The following is a 15,000-nucleotide window of genomic DNA, read 5'->3' as shown; positions in this document are numbered from 1 at the left end:
ATACACTTTTCCACCACTTGTGGCAGTAATGACAATATGAAACACACAGAAGAAGTCATCGAGATGTTTCTTTAAGCGCCAAAATGATGACCAAAGTGGTGAAGCTGTTCATTATCAACTTAGTTTATATATTTTAGCACTACAATATTGTATGTAAATGTATTTTTCTTTGTATTATGTCTTCCTTTTATTATGTATGCAGAATGTTTCTTTTCCTAATCAGGCTGACCTAAGCCTAAGTTCTATGTGTAAAATGAATAATAATCTTGCTTTCATAACATTTGACAAGGACTGTAAGTATGTTAGATATCATGATTGAATACTATAAAATCAATAATAACTCAGTAGTGGATCAGTTGGAACCCCTGGACTAGACTATTTGAACCCAACGTGGTCCTCCAGTCAAAAAGTTTGGGGGGCCCCTGGTGGATGTTTTCTGTATGCTTTGACAAAACATCTTTTTCTGGTGTTTAAATAGCAACTGAATCTTCTTTCTGCTCCATTAACCTGACCCTTGACCTTTTGAGCAGTCCCTCCAGGACTCCACCCGCTTTTTGCACCATGGTCGCCTCCTGAAATGCTCAAATTGGCGACAGTTTGTTCAGAAAGTTGCGGCAAAAGTTCATTTTTTTTAACAACATTGTGTCAACTTTTGTTATCTTTTTCTTTTCCTATGCATTCTAAATTGTAAATAAACCTTAGCTGAAGTCAGCTAACAATGGAGTCAGTGGGAGGCGCTCCCTAAAACATCAACAAATCTCCAAAGTTTGTATACACACGCTGTGATAAAAACATAATATTGACATATTTTGATCATTTTAAGCTTACGTGTTAATTTCACAGACGTTCACTTTTCTGTTTAACAACAACACTACAATCACTTACTGTACAAGTCTGCTCTCACTGGGATAAAGACTGACGGGATGTTGATATCTTCCCGTTTAGATGAAGAAAATAACCATTATCCTAAGAATGGTTAAAAACAAACGTCTTTTCCACCAAAAGTGTTAGCTCGATGCTAATTGACATTGGAAATGCCATATACATGCTACTGATTAGCATTAGCGATTGTACATGGCAGATCAGGTCAGCATTGCAAATGAAAATAAGTTCTTAGCCTGGATAAATAAAAGTATAAATACAGGAAGTAAATGTTTATATACCAAATTACCCAGAAGAATGGTCCCATTCATAAAAGTGATCAAAAATAAGTCACTTTTAACACTTAAATATCCATCAACTTCAGATCAAGTAAAAAATAAAATTGAAAAAAAATTCTGTTTTTTTTGCCATTTTTGTCATATAAATTGTTGGTTTTTTTTATGGCAAACACACAAAATATGCAATATTTTCCACCAAATATATTTCAAATTGGAATATTTGATGTGAAGTAATAGGCATTAGATAAACTTACATGAAGTAAAAAAAAATATTTTCCGTGAAATTGTAACATAAAAGAAAGGCTTTAAAACCAAATGTTTTAGCTCGATGCTAATTGACATTGGAAATGCCATATACATGCTACTGATTATCATTAGCGACTGTACATGGCGGATCAGGTCAGCATGGCAAATGAAAATAAGTTCTTAGCCTGGATAAATAAAAGTATAAATACAGGAAGTAAATGTTTATATACCACATTACCCAGAAGAATGGTCCCATTCATAAAAGTGATCAAAAATAAGTCACTTTTAACACTTAAATATCCATCAACTTCAGATCAAGTAAAAAATAAAATTGAAAAAAAATTCTGATTTTTGTCATATAAATTGTTGGGTTTTTTATGGCAAACACACAAAATATGCAATATTTTCCACCAAATATATTTCAAATTGGAATATTTGATGTGAAGTAATAGGCATTAGATAAACTTACATGAAGTAAAAAAAAATATTTTCCGTGAAATTGTAACATAAAAGAAAGGCTTTAAAAACCAAATGTTTTAGCTCGATGCTAATTGACATTGGAAATGCCATATACATGCTACTGATTAGCATTAGCGACTGTACATGGCGGATCAGGTCAGCATTGCAAATGAAAATAAGTTCTTAGCCTGGATAAATAAACGTATAAATACAGGAAGTAAATGTTTATATACCACATTACCCAGAAGAATGGTCCCATTCATAAAAGTGATCAAAAATAAGTCACTTTTAACACTTAAATATCCATCAACTTCAGATCAAGTAAAAAATAAAATTGAAAAAAAAATTCAGTTTTTTGCCATTTTTGTCATATAAATTGTTGGGTTTTTTATGGCAAACACACAAAATATGCAATATTTTCCACCAAATATATTTCAAATTGGAATATTTGATGTGAAGTAATAGGCATTAGATAAACTTACATGAAGTAAAAAAAATATTTTCCGTGAAATTGTAACATAAAAGAAAGGCTTTAAAACAAAATGTTTTAGCTCGATGCTAATTGACATTGGAAATGCCATATACATGCTACTGATTAGCATTAGCGATTGTACATGGCAGATCAGGTCAGCATTGCAAATGAAAATAAGTTTTTAGCCTGGATAAATAAATGTATAAATACAGGAAGTAAATGTTTATATACCACATTACCCAGAAGAATGGTCCCATTCATAAAAGTGATCAAAAATAAGTCACTTTTAACACTTAAATATCCATCAACTTCAGATCAAGTAAAAAATAAAATTGAAAAAAAATTCAGTTTTTTGCCATTTTTGTCATATAAATTGTTGGGTTTTTTTATGGCAAACACACAAAATATGCAATATTTTCCACCAAATATATTTCAAATTGGAATATTTGATGTGAAGTAATAGGCATTAGATAAACTTACATGAAGTAAAAAAAAATATTTTCCGTGAAATTGTAACATAAAAGAAAGGCTTTAAAACCAAATGTTTTAGCTCGATGCTAATTGACATTGGAAATGCCATATACATGCTACTGATTAGCATTAGCGACTGTACATGGCAGATCAGGTCAGCATTGCAAATGAAAATAAGTTCTTAGCCTGGATAAATAAATGTATAAATACAGGAAGTAAATGTTTATATACCACATTACCCAGAAGAATGGTCTCATTCATAAAAGTGATCAAAAATAAGTCACTTTTAACACTTAAATATCCATCAACTTCAGATCAAGTAAAAAAATAAAATTGAAAAAAAAAATCTGTTTTTTGCCATTTTTGTCATATAAATTGTTGGTTTTTTTTATGGCAAACACACAAAATATGCAATATTTTCCACCAAATATATTTCAAATTGGAATATTTGATGTGAAGTAATAGGCATTAGATAAACTTACATGAAGTAAAAAAAAATATTTTTCCGTGAAATTGTAACATAAAAGAAAGGCTTTAAAAACCAAATGTTTTAGCTCCATGCTAATTGACATTGGAAATGCCATATACATGCTACTGATTAGCATTAGCGACTGTACATGGCAGATCAGGTCAGCATTGCAAATGAAAATAAGTTCTTAGCCTGGATAAATAAAAGTATAAATACAGGAAGTAAATGTTTATATACCACATTACCCAGAAGAATGGTCCCATTCATAAAAGTGATCAAAAATAAGTCACTTTTAACACTTAAATATCCATCAACTTCAGATCAAGTAAAAAATAAAATTGAAAAAAAATTCTGTTTTTTGTCATATAAATTGTTTTTTTTTTTTATGGCAAACACACAAAATATGCAATATTTTCCACCAAATATATTTCAAATTGGAATATTTGATGTGAAGTAATAGGCATTAGATAAACTTACATGAAGTAAAAAAAAATACTTTCCGTGAAATTGTAACATAAAAGAAAGGCTTTAAAAACCAAATGTTTTAGCTCGATGTTAATTGACATTGGAAATGCCATATACATGCTACTGATTAGCATTAGCGACTGTACATGGCAGATCAGGTCAGCATGGCAAATGAAAATAAGTTCTTAGCCTGGATAAATAAAAGTATAAATACAGGAAGTAAATGTTTATATACCACATTACCCAGAAGAATGGTCCCATTCATAAAAGTGATCAAAAATAAGTCACTTTTAACACTTAAATATCCATCAACTTCAGATCAAGTAAAAAATAAAATTGAAAAAAAATTCTGTTTTTTGCCATTTTTGTCATATAAATTGTTGTTTTTTTTTATGGCAAACACACAAAATATGCAATATTTTCCACCAAATATATTTCAAATTGGAATATTTGATGTGAAGTAATAGGCATTAGATAAACTTACATGAAGTAAAAAAAAAAATTTTCCGTGAAATTGTAACATAAAAGAAAGGCTTTAAAAACCAAATGTTTTAGCTCGATGCTAATTGACATTGGAAATGCCATATACATGCTACTGATTAGCATTAGCGACTGTACATGGCAGATCAGGTCAGCATGGCAAATGAAAATAAGTTCTTAGCCTGGATAAATAAATGTATAAATACAGGAAGTAAATGTTTATATACCACATTACCCAGAAGAATGGTCCCATTCATAAAAGTGATCAAAAATAAGTCACTTTTAACACTTAAATATCCATCAACTTCAGATCAAGTAAAAAATAAAATTGAAAAAAAATTCAGTTTTTGCCATTTTTGTCATATAAATTGTTGGTTTTTTTTATGGCAAACACACAAAATATGCAATATTTTCCACCAAATATATTTCAAATTGGAATATTTGATGTGAAGTAATAGGCATTAGATAAACTTACATGAAGTAAAAAAAATATTTTCCGTGAAATTGTAGCATAAAAGAAAGGCTTTAAAACCAAATGTTTTAGCTTGATGCTAATTGACATTGGAAATGCCATATACATGCTACTGATTAGCATTAGCGACTGTACATGGCAGATCAGGTCAGCATTGCAAATGAAAATAAGTTCTTAGCCTGGATAAATAAATGTATAAATACAGGAAGTAAATGTTTATATACCACATTACCCAGAAGAATGGTCCCATTCATAAAAGTGATCAAAAATAAGTCACTTTTAACACTTAAATATCCATCAACGTCAGATCAAGTAAAAAATAAAATTGAAAAAAATTTCTGTTTTTTGCCATTTTTGTCATATAAATTGTTGGTTTTTTTTATGGCAAACACACAAAATATGCAATATTTTCCACCAAATATATTTCAAATTGGAATATTTGATGTGAAGTAATAGGCATTAGATAAACTTACATGAAGTAAAAAAAAATATTTTCCGTGAAATTGTAACATAAAAGAAAGGCTTTAAAAACCAAATGTTTTAGCTCGATGCTAATTGACATTGGAAATGCCATATACATGCTACTGATTAGCATTAGCGACTGTACATGGCAGATCAGGTCAGCATGGCAAATGAAAATAAGTTCTTAGCCTGGATAAATAAATGTATAAATACAGGAAGTAAATGTTTATATACCACATTACCCAGAAGAATGGTCCCATTCATAAAAGTGATCAAAAATAAGTCACTTTTAACACTTAAATATCCATCAACTTCAGATCAAGTAAAAAATAAAATTGAAAAAAAATTCAGTTTTTGCCATTTTTGTCATATAAATTGTTGGTTTTTTTTATGGCAAACACACAAAATATGCAATATTTTCCACCAAATATATTTCAAATTGGAATATTTGATGTGCAGTAATAGGCATTAGATAAACTTACATGAAGTAAAAAAAAATATTTTCCGTGAAATTGTAACATAAAAGAAAGGCTTTAAAAACCAAATGTTTTAGCTCGATGCTAATTGACATTGGAAATGCCATATACATGCTACTGATTAGCATTAGCGACTGTACATGGCGGATCAGGTCAGCATTGCAAATGAAAATAAGTTCTTAGCCTGGATAAATAAACGTATAAATACAGGAAGTAAATGTTTATATACCACATTACCCAGAAGAATGGTCCCATTCATAAAAGTGATCAAAAATAAGTCACTTTTAACACTTAAATATCCATCAACTTCAGATCAAGTAAAAAATAAAATTGAAAAAAAATTCAGTTTTTTGCCATTTTTGTCATATAAATTGTTGTTTTTTTTATGGCAAACACACAAAATATGCAATATTTTCCACCAAATATATTTCAAATTGGAATATTTGATGTGAAGTAATAGGCATTAGATAAACTTACATGAAGTAAAAAAAAAACATTTTCCGTGAAATTGTAACATAAAAGAAAGGCTTTAAAACCAAATGTTTTAGCTCGATGCTAATTGACATTGGAAATGCCATATACATGCTACTGATTAGCATTAGCGACTGTGCATGGCAGATCAGGTCAGCATTGCAAATGAAAATAAGTTCTTAGCCTGGATAAATAAAAGTATAAATACAGGAAGTAAATGTTTATATACCACATTACCCAGAAGAATGGTCCCATTCATAAAAGTGATCAAAAATAAGTCACTTTTAACACTTAAATATCCATCAACTTCAGATCAAGTAAAAAATAAAATTGAAAAAAAATTATGTTTTTTGCCATTTTTGTCATATAAATTGTTGTTTTTTTTTATGGCAAACACACAAAATATGCAATATTTTCCACCAAATATATTTCAAATTGGAATATTTGATGTGAAGTAATAGGCATTAGATAAACTTACATGAAGTAAAAAAAAATATTTCCCGTGAAATTGTAACATAAAAGAAAGGCTTTAAAAACCAAATGTTTTAGCTCGATGCTAATTGACATTGGAAATGCCATATACATGCTACTGATTAGCATTAGCGACTGTACATGGCAGATCAGGTCAGCATGGCAAATGAAAATAAGTTCTTAGCCTGGATAAATAAATGTATAAATACAGGAAGTAAATGTTTATATACCACATTACCCAGAAGAATGGTCCCATTCATAAAAGTGATCAAAAATAAGTCACTTTTAACACTTAAATATCCATCAACTTCAGATCAAGTAAAAAATAAAATTGAAAAAAAATTCTGTTTTTTGCCATTTTTGTCATATAAATTGTTGTTTTTTTTTTATGGCAAACACACAAAATATGCAATATTTTCCACCAAATATATTTCAAATTGGAATATTTGATGTGAAGTAATAGGCATTAGATAAACTTACATGAAGTAAAAAAAAATATTTTCCGTGAAATTGTAACATAAAAGAAAGGCTTTAAAAACCAAATGTTTTAGCTCGATGCTAATTGACATTGGAAATGCCATATACATGCTACTGATTAGCATTAGCGACTGTACATGGCAGATCAGGTCAGCATTGCAAATGAAATTAAGTTCTTAGCCTGGATAAATAAATGTATAAATACAGGAAGTAAATGTTTATATACCACATTACCCAGAAGAATGGTCCCATTCATAAAAGTGATCAAAAATAAGTCACTTTTAACACTTAAATATCCATCAACTTCAGATCAAGTAAAAAATAAAATTGAAAAAAAAATTCTGTTTTTTGCCATTTTTGTCATATAAATTGTTGTTTTTTTTATGGCAAACACACAAAATATGCAATATTTTCCACCAAATATATTTCAAATTGGAATATTTGATGTGAAGTAATAGGCATTAGATAAACTTACATGAAGTAAAAAAAAATATTTCCGTGAAATTGTAACATAAAAGAAAGGCTTTAAAAACCAAATGTTTTAGCTCGATGCTAATTGACATTGGAAATGCCATATACATGCTACTGATTAGCATTAGCGACTGTACATGGCAGATCAGGTCAGCATGGCAAATGAAAATAAGTTCTTAGCCTGGATAAATAAATGTATAAATACAGGAAGTAAATGTTTATATACCACATTACCCAGAAGAATGGTCCCATTCATAAAAGTGATCAAAAATAAGTCACTTTTAACACTTAAATATCCATCAACTTCAGATCAAGTAAAAAATAAAATTGAAAAAAAATTCTGTTTTTTGCCATTTTTTGTCATATAAATTGTTGGTTTTTTTTATGGCAAACACACAAAATATGCAATATTTTCCACCAAATATATTTCAAATTGGAATATTTGATGTGAAGTAATAGGCATTAGATAAACTTACATGAAGTAAAAAAAATATTTTCCGTGAAATTGTAACAATAAAAGAAAGGCTTTAAAACCAAATGTTTTAGCTCGATGCTAATTGACATTGGAAATGCCATATACATGCTACGGATTAGCATTAGCGACTGTACATGGCAGATCAGGTCAGCATTGCAAATGAAAATAAGTTCTTAGCCTGGATAAATAAAAGTATAAATACAGGAAGTAAATGTTTATATACCACATTACCCAGAAGAATGGTCCCATTCATAAAAGTGATCAAAAATAAGTCACTTTTAACACTTAAATATCCATCAACTTCAGATCAAGTAAAAAATAAAATTGAAAAAAAATTCAGTTTTTTGCCATTTTTGTCATATAAATTGTTGTTTTTTTTTATGGCAAACACACAATAATGCAATATTTTCCACCAAATATATTTCAAATTGGAATATTTGATGTGAAGTAATAGGCATTAGATAAACTTACATGAAGTAAAAAAAAATATTTTCCGTGAAATTGTAACATAAAAGAAAGGCTTTAAAAACCAAATGTTTTAGCTCGATGCTAATTGACATTGGAAATGCCATATACATGCTACTGATTAGCATTAGCGACTGTACATGGCAGATCAGGTCAGCATTGCAAATGAAAATAAGTTCTTAGCCTGGATAAATAAATGTATAAATACAGGAAGTAAATGTTTATATACCACATTACCCAGAAGAATGGTCCCATTCATAAAAGTGATCAAAAATAAGTCACTTTTAACACTTAAATATCCATCAACTTCAGATCAAGTAAAAAATAAAATTGAAAAAAAAATTATGTTTTTTGCCATTTTTGTCATATAAATTTTTTTATTTTTTTTTATGGCAAACAAACAAAATATGCAATATTTTCCACCAAATATATTTCAAATTGGAATATTTGATGTGAAGTAATAGGCATTAGATAAACTTACATGAAGTAAAAAAAAAAATATTTCCCGTGAAATTGTAACATAAAAGAAAGGCTTTAAAAACCAAATGTTTTAGCTCGATGCTAATTGACATTGGAAATGCCATATACATGCTACTGATTAGCATTAGCGACTGTACATGGCAGATCAGGTCAGCATTGCAAATGAAAATAAGTTCTTAGCCTGGATAAATAAATGTATAAATACAGGAAGTAAATGTTTATATACCACATTACCCAGAAGAATGGTCCCATTCATAAAAGTGATCAAAAATAAGTCACTTTTAACACTTAAATATCCATCAACTTCAGATCAAGTAAAAAATAAAATTGAAAAAAATTTCTGTTTTTTTTGCCATTTTTGTCATATAAATTGTTGGGTTTTTTATGGCAAACACACAAAATATGCAATATTTTCCACCAAATATATTTCAAATTGGAATATTTGATGTGAAGTAATAGGCATTAGATAAACTTACATGAAGTAAAAAAAAATATTTTCCGTGAAATTGTAACATAAAAGAAAGGCTTTAAAACCAAATGTTTTAGCTCGATGCTAATTGACATTGGAAATGCCATATACATGCTACTGATTAGCATTAGCGACTGTACATGGCAGATCAGGTCAGCATTGCAAATGAAAATAAGTTCTTAGCCTGGATAAATAAATGTATAAATACAGGAAGTAAATGTTTATATACCACATTACCCAGAAGAATGGTCCCATTCATAAAAGTGATCAAAAATAAGTCACTTTTAACACTTAAATATCCATCAACTTCAGATCAAGTAAAAAATAAAATTGAAAAAAAATTCGGTTTTTTGCCATTTTTGTCATATAAATTGTTGGGTTTTTTATGGCAAACACACAAAAATAATTTTCCACCAAATATATTTCAAATTGGAATATTTGATGTGAAGTAATAGGCATTAGATAAACTTACATGAAGTAAAAAAAAATATTTTCCGTGAAATTGTAACATAAAAGAAAGGCTTTAAAAACCAAATGTTTTAGCTCGATGCTAATTGACATTGGAAATGCCATATACATGCTACTGATTAGCATTAGCGACTGTACATGGCAGATCAGGTCAGCATGGCAAATGAAAATAAGTCCTTAGCCTGGATGAATAAATGTATAAATACAGGAAGTAAATGTTTATATACCACATTACCCAGAAGGCTTAGCACCGTAGACGGGAACAGGAAGTAGGTCTGACAAATGTGTGGTTTCATCAATAAATAGTTGATATTTCGTCACATTTTGTCCTTCCCGCTTTGTCCGCACAAGAAACAAAAAAATGTTTTGATTACTTAGTCGACGTTTGAGCGGCAAGTTCGATTGGTGCGATTTGAGACATCTGGCAACCCCCTGGCTTTGACTGTGGTGTGTTCAATGTCAGCCCAGCGAAGTAGGGAATCTCAACGCCTGGCGTGAAATCTTCAAAAAGCATGTAAACGCTTTACAACACGTGCAGCGGGACCTCCATTTACAAACTTAATAGAAAAGTTTGTATAGCGAAGCAAATTTCCGAATAATCGGTTCCGACCTCGACAAAAGTCATATTTTAGTGAAGGTTTGTGCACTTCAAAACAATTTAAAGTGCTACACAGTACTGTATGTCAAATAAACATAACAAAACAACGACGACAAGCTCAACTGTCCTGCAGGCGCACGCTCAGAAGTGCCTTCGGTGCCCTCACAAACGATCAGAAATCACCAAAATCCTTAACTTTAACAACCACGTTGCTACAATAATACATTTAAATGTAAAAAAAAAAGTAAGTAGGTCTGTGCTACAGTTAATGGTGTTGTTGTTCCTGCTCAAAACAAACCTACGTTTTGATTCGAGAGTTTGCGCGTTTGAGCCCCGCCCACGGACACATTTGATTGGCCAAAATTAATTGGCGTGGAATGTTGCATGGGCGACGTGGTGTTTCCTGGAGGGACTGCTTTGGTGGTAGGAACTCATCATGTCCCGCCTCTCGTTGCTAGGACTGCGCCCCGGCGCCCAAGCTCAGCTCTCCTGACTCTGACTCCTGCCCATCATCTCCTAAGCACTTCTCTACTGTTAGTATCCCAGCATGCACTGCTTCATCCTCACACTGTACACCACCACATCGTCTCCATCTTCATGACACCTTCTAACGATGAAATAAATGGTGATGACGACCATAGAAGCATCAGTGGAGACGAAGGTTGCCTAGCAACCGTCTGCTCAGAAGTAAACAATATTAGTCATGTACTAAATATAATAACAGTACAATAATATAATAAATATAAATAGATCATAAATAGTGTTGTGTTGTTCATATATATATATGTAATATTCATACTTTGTACAAAAACTGTTTATTCCATTATAAATAGATTATACATGAATGTATAATATTGACTTATTGCAATTAAGCAATGTTAAGAATGAAGATAATCATGAATAAAAAACGATATTGTATGATAATACACATTTAAGTAAACTGTAATAAAAGTATTCAGTTTATTAAGACAATATATAATATTCTGTATTTTATCAATAATTATTAATTTTGTGAAATTATATTTTATTAATATATATTATATTTATATATATATATATTGTATATTGTTATTTTTAATATATGTTAATTTCTAAAAGAATTGCAAAATGTATGTCATTTTTTGTTTTTATATTTCTGTGTTCAGACTTGCCCTGTTGAATGTTGTGTGGGAAGATGGAAATTTGACTTTTTTACCTACTTGTGAACTTTTTTTTTACCTACTTCTTACCTTCTTTTTACCTTCTTTTTTGTCTTTTAAAAAAAAAAATGTAAACCTTCATTTTTATCTGTTGTTTCACCACTTTTTTCCTTTTTTTTTTCTTTTTACTCTATTATTACTTATTTTTTACCTACTTTTGACATTCTTTTGACCTTTTTACCTTATATTATACCCACGTTTTACCTTATTTCCTTACCTACTTTTTACCTTATTTTTTTATCTACATTTTACTTTCTTTTGATCTTATCTTTACCTTATTTTTACGTACTTCTTACCTTCTTTTTTCCTTATGACCTTCTCTTTGCCTTCTTTTTTATCTACTAAACTTTTTTAAACTTTTTTTGCATCTACTTTTTACTCTCTTTAGATCTTCTCTTTACTTTCTTTTTTACCAACTTCTAACATTCTTTTTACCTTATTTTTACCAATGTTTGACCTTTTTCACCTACTTCTTACCTCCTTTTTTACCTTACATTATACCTTCTTTTGACCTACTTTTTATTTTTTTAACCTTCATTTTTTCTATTATTTCACCTACTTGTGTCCTCTTTCTTTTTACCCTATTTTTATTTCCTTTTTTACCTTGTTTTAGCTTATTTTTGCCTACTTTCTTTTGACCTTTTTACCTTAATTTTTACCCACTTTTTACCTTATTTCCGTACCAACTTCTCATTGTTTTTTTTTTACCTACTTCTTACCTTTTTTTACCTTATTTTTTATCTACTTGACCTTATTTTTACTTACATTTTACCTTATTTTTCAGCCACTATTTACATACTTTAGACCATTTATTACTTTATATTTTACCTACCTTTTACCTTTTTTTGCCTAGTTTTTACCTGTTGTTTACCTCCTTTTCACCTTTTTTATACTTTCTTTTTACCTACTTGTAGCATTCTTTTTACCTTCTTTTTTTTTTACCAACGTTTGACCTTATTTTTTTTACCTACTTCTCACCTTCTTTTTACCTTATATTATACCTTCTTATTACCTACTTTTAATTTTTTTAACCTTCATTTTCTTCTATTATTTCAACTACTTGTCTTCTTTCTTTTTACCCTATTATTATACCTTTTTTTTTTTACCTTGTTTTAGCTTATTTTTGCCTACTTTCGTTTGACCTTTCTACCTTATTTTTTTTACCCACGTTTTACCTTATTTCCTTACCGACTTCTCATTGTTTTTTTTACCTACTTCTTACCATTTTTTACCTTATTTTTTACCTACTTTTTACTTTCCTTTGACCTTATTTTAACTTACATTTTACCTTATTTTTCATCCACTGTTTACATACTTTTGATCATTCATTGCTTTATATTTTACCTACCTTTTACCTTTTTTTGCCTAGTTTTTACCTGGTTTTTTTTTACCTTCTTTTTACCTTTTTTATACTTTCTTTTTAAACCTTCTTTTTACCTATTGTTTCACTTAAATTTTACTTTCTTTGACCCTCTTTCTACCTTATTTTTACCTAATGTTTTACCTTTTTCTTTTACCTTATTTTGTATCCACTGTTCACTTTCTTTATACCTACCTTTGACCTTCTTTTTGACCTATGTTTTACCCTTTTTTTTTAACCTACTTTTCACTTTTTGTTTACCTACTTCTTACCTTCTTTTTGACCATATTTTGTAACCCAGTTTTCACTTTCTTTTTACTGTATTTCTTTGGAGCAGATAGTTTCCAAAGAGGAACAAATGTCTCCCTCTGCTGGTGACAAGTGTACATGACACATGTGCATGTCAAATGTCTCCCTCTGCTGGTGACAAGTGTACATGACACGTGTTAGTGTATCAAATGTCTCCCTCTGCTGGTGACAGGTGTACATGACATCTAGCAGCTTCTAACGTGTGTTCCCCCCACAGCCGTCCGAGAAGTGCGGCGTCCTGAACGTCACCAAAGTGACGGAGCATGGCAAGAAAGTCAGGTGGGAAGCAGGAAGTGTTTCTGCCCAGGTGTTCTCCAAGTGCTGCTGCTCAGGTGTTCTTCTTGTGTTCCCGCAGGAAGAACTGGGCGTCTTCATGGACGGTCTTGCAGGGCTCCTCCCTCCTCTTCGCCAAAGGTCAAGGGGGCAGCAGCAGCTGGGTAGGCCTTTTCAGCGGAGCTCTCTTGCTGTGCTTAGTCGTCCTCTGCTCATTGCTTTGTCCTCTCCTCCTTCCCCAAGTCGTACTACCGCGACAACTCCGTTCCCGAGCTGCTCCTCTCTCTTCTTAGCAGCTGGAAGCATTCGCTCAAGCCTCGTGCTGCCGTCCGTAAACCCCGGCAGACGAGTGTTGTACGTCCGCCTCCGCGTCTCTCTTACTAACCTCGGGCCGTCTCCTCCGATCTGTGATTAGTAGCGACTTAACGCATGCATTACTTCCACTTGCAATAACTTTGTCTTGTTTACCAGCGACAAAGTCAAGCTAACAAGCTAACAGTGTTGCCCACTGGGAAACTCCGCCCCCTTAATGACGTCATTGAAGCCTTCAATAATTCAGAACATGTTTTTTTTTAGCGAATAGGTGGCGACTTGTCCAGGGTGTACCCTGCCTTCCGCCTGAATGCAGCTGAGATAGGCTCCAGCACCCCCCCCCGCAACCCCGAAAAGGACAAGCGGTAGAAAATGGATGGATGGAAAAAAAACAAAAAACATTAAAATTCTTAGGGATCCAAAAGGGTCCCCTCATAAAAGTGATACAAATAAGTCACTTTTAACGCTTAAATCCAAATGGTCGATTATTAGTTGTTTTTTTGTTTTTTTTAAAATGTTTTCAATTTGTTTTTTGCCATTTTTGTCATAGAAATTGTTTTTTTTTATGGCAAACACAAAATATGCAACATTTTTCTCCCCCCCCAAAATAAGTGTAATATTTAATGTAAAGTAATTGAAGCCTTAAATATGTAAATAATTCATAACATTGATTTTGATTCAATATTATACTTTTTTTTTTAGCAATGATAGTAAAATAAAATCTCACAAATATTATCCGGGGATCCAAAAGGGTCCCACTCATAAAAGTGATTAAAATAAGTCACTTTCAACACTTAAATATCCATCAACTTCAGATCAAATCGTCGATTTTTATTTTATTTTTTTTTGTTTAAGTTTTTAATTGTTTTTTTTTTTTCCATTTTTGTTATAGAAATTGTTTTTTTTTTTATGGCAAACAAAAAATATGCAACATTTTTCTCCCCCCCCAAAATAAGTGTAATATTTAATGTAAAGTAATTGAAGCCTTAAATATGTAAATAATTCATAACATTGATTTTTGATTCAATATTATATATTTTTAAACAATGATAGTAAAAAAAAAATCCCAC

General features: G+C 30.9%; 1 protein-coding gene across 4 annotated transcripts in view; it reads left to right on the top strand.

Moving 5' to 3' along the window:
• arhgap12b (Rho GTPase activating protein 12b) overlaps positions 1-15,000 on the top strand; it is a 159,667-nt gene that overhangs the window by 120,628 nt on the left and 24,039 nt on the right. For 2 of the 4 annotated variants that reach the window (XM_061965946.2, XM_061965944.2), the window contains exons 7-9: positions 10,936-11,010; positions 13,563-13,624; positions 13,701-13,782. In XM_061965946.2, coding sequence (XP_061821930.2) covers positions 10,936-11,010; positions 13,563-13,624; positions 13,701-13,782 — 219 coding nt within the window. The remainder of the gene's footprint in view (positions 1-10,935; positions 11,011-13,562; positions 13,625-13,700; positions 13,783-15,000) is intronic. The other 2 variants (XM_061965949.2, XM_072913441.1) reach the window with 1 other exon arrangement.

The sequence above is a fragment of the Nerophis lumbriciformis genome, linkage group LG07 (genome assembly GCF_033978685.3).
Source record: "Nerophis lumbriciformis linkage group LG07, RoL_Nlum_v2.1, whole genome shotgun sequence".
Lineage (NCBI taxonomy): Eukaryota > Metazoa > Chordata > Actinopteri > Syngnathiformes > Syngnathidae > Nerophis > Nerophis lumbriciformis.
This window is presented reverse-complemented; position numbering and strand designations above follow the sequence as displayed.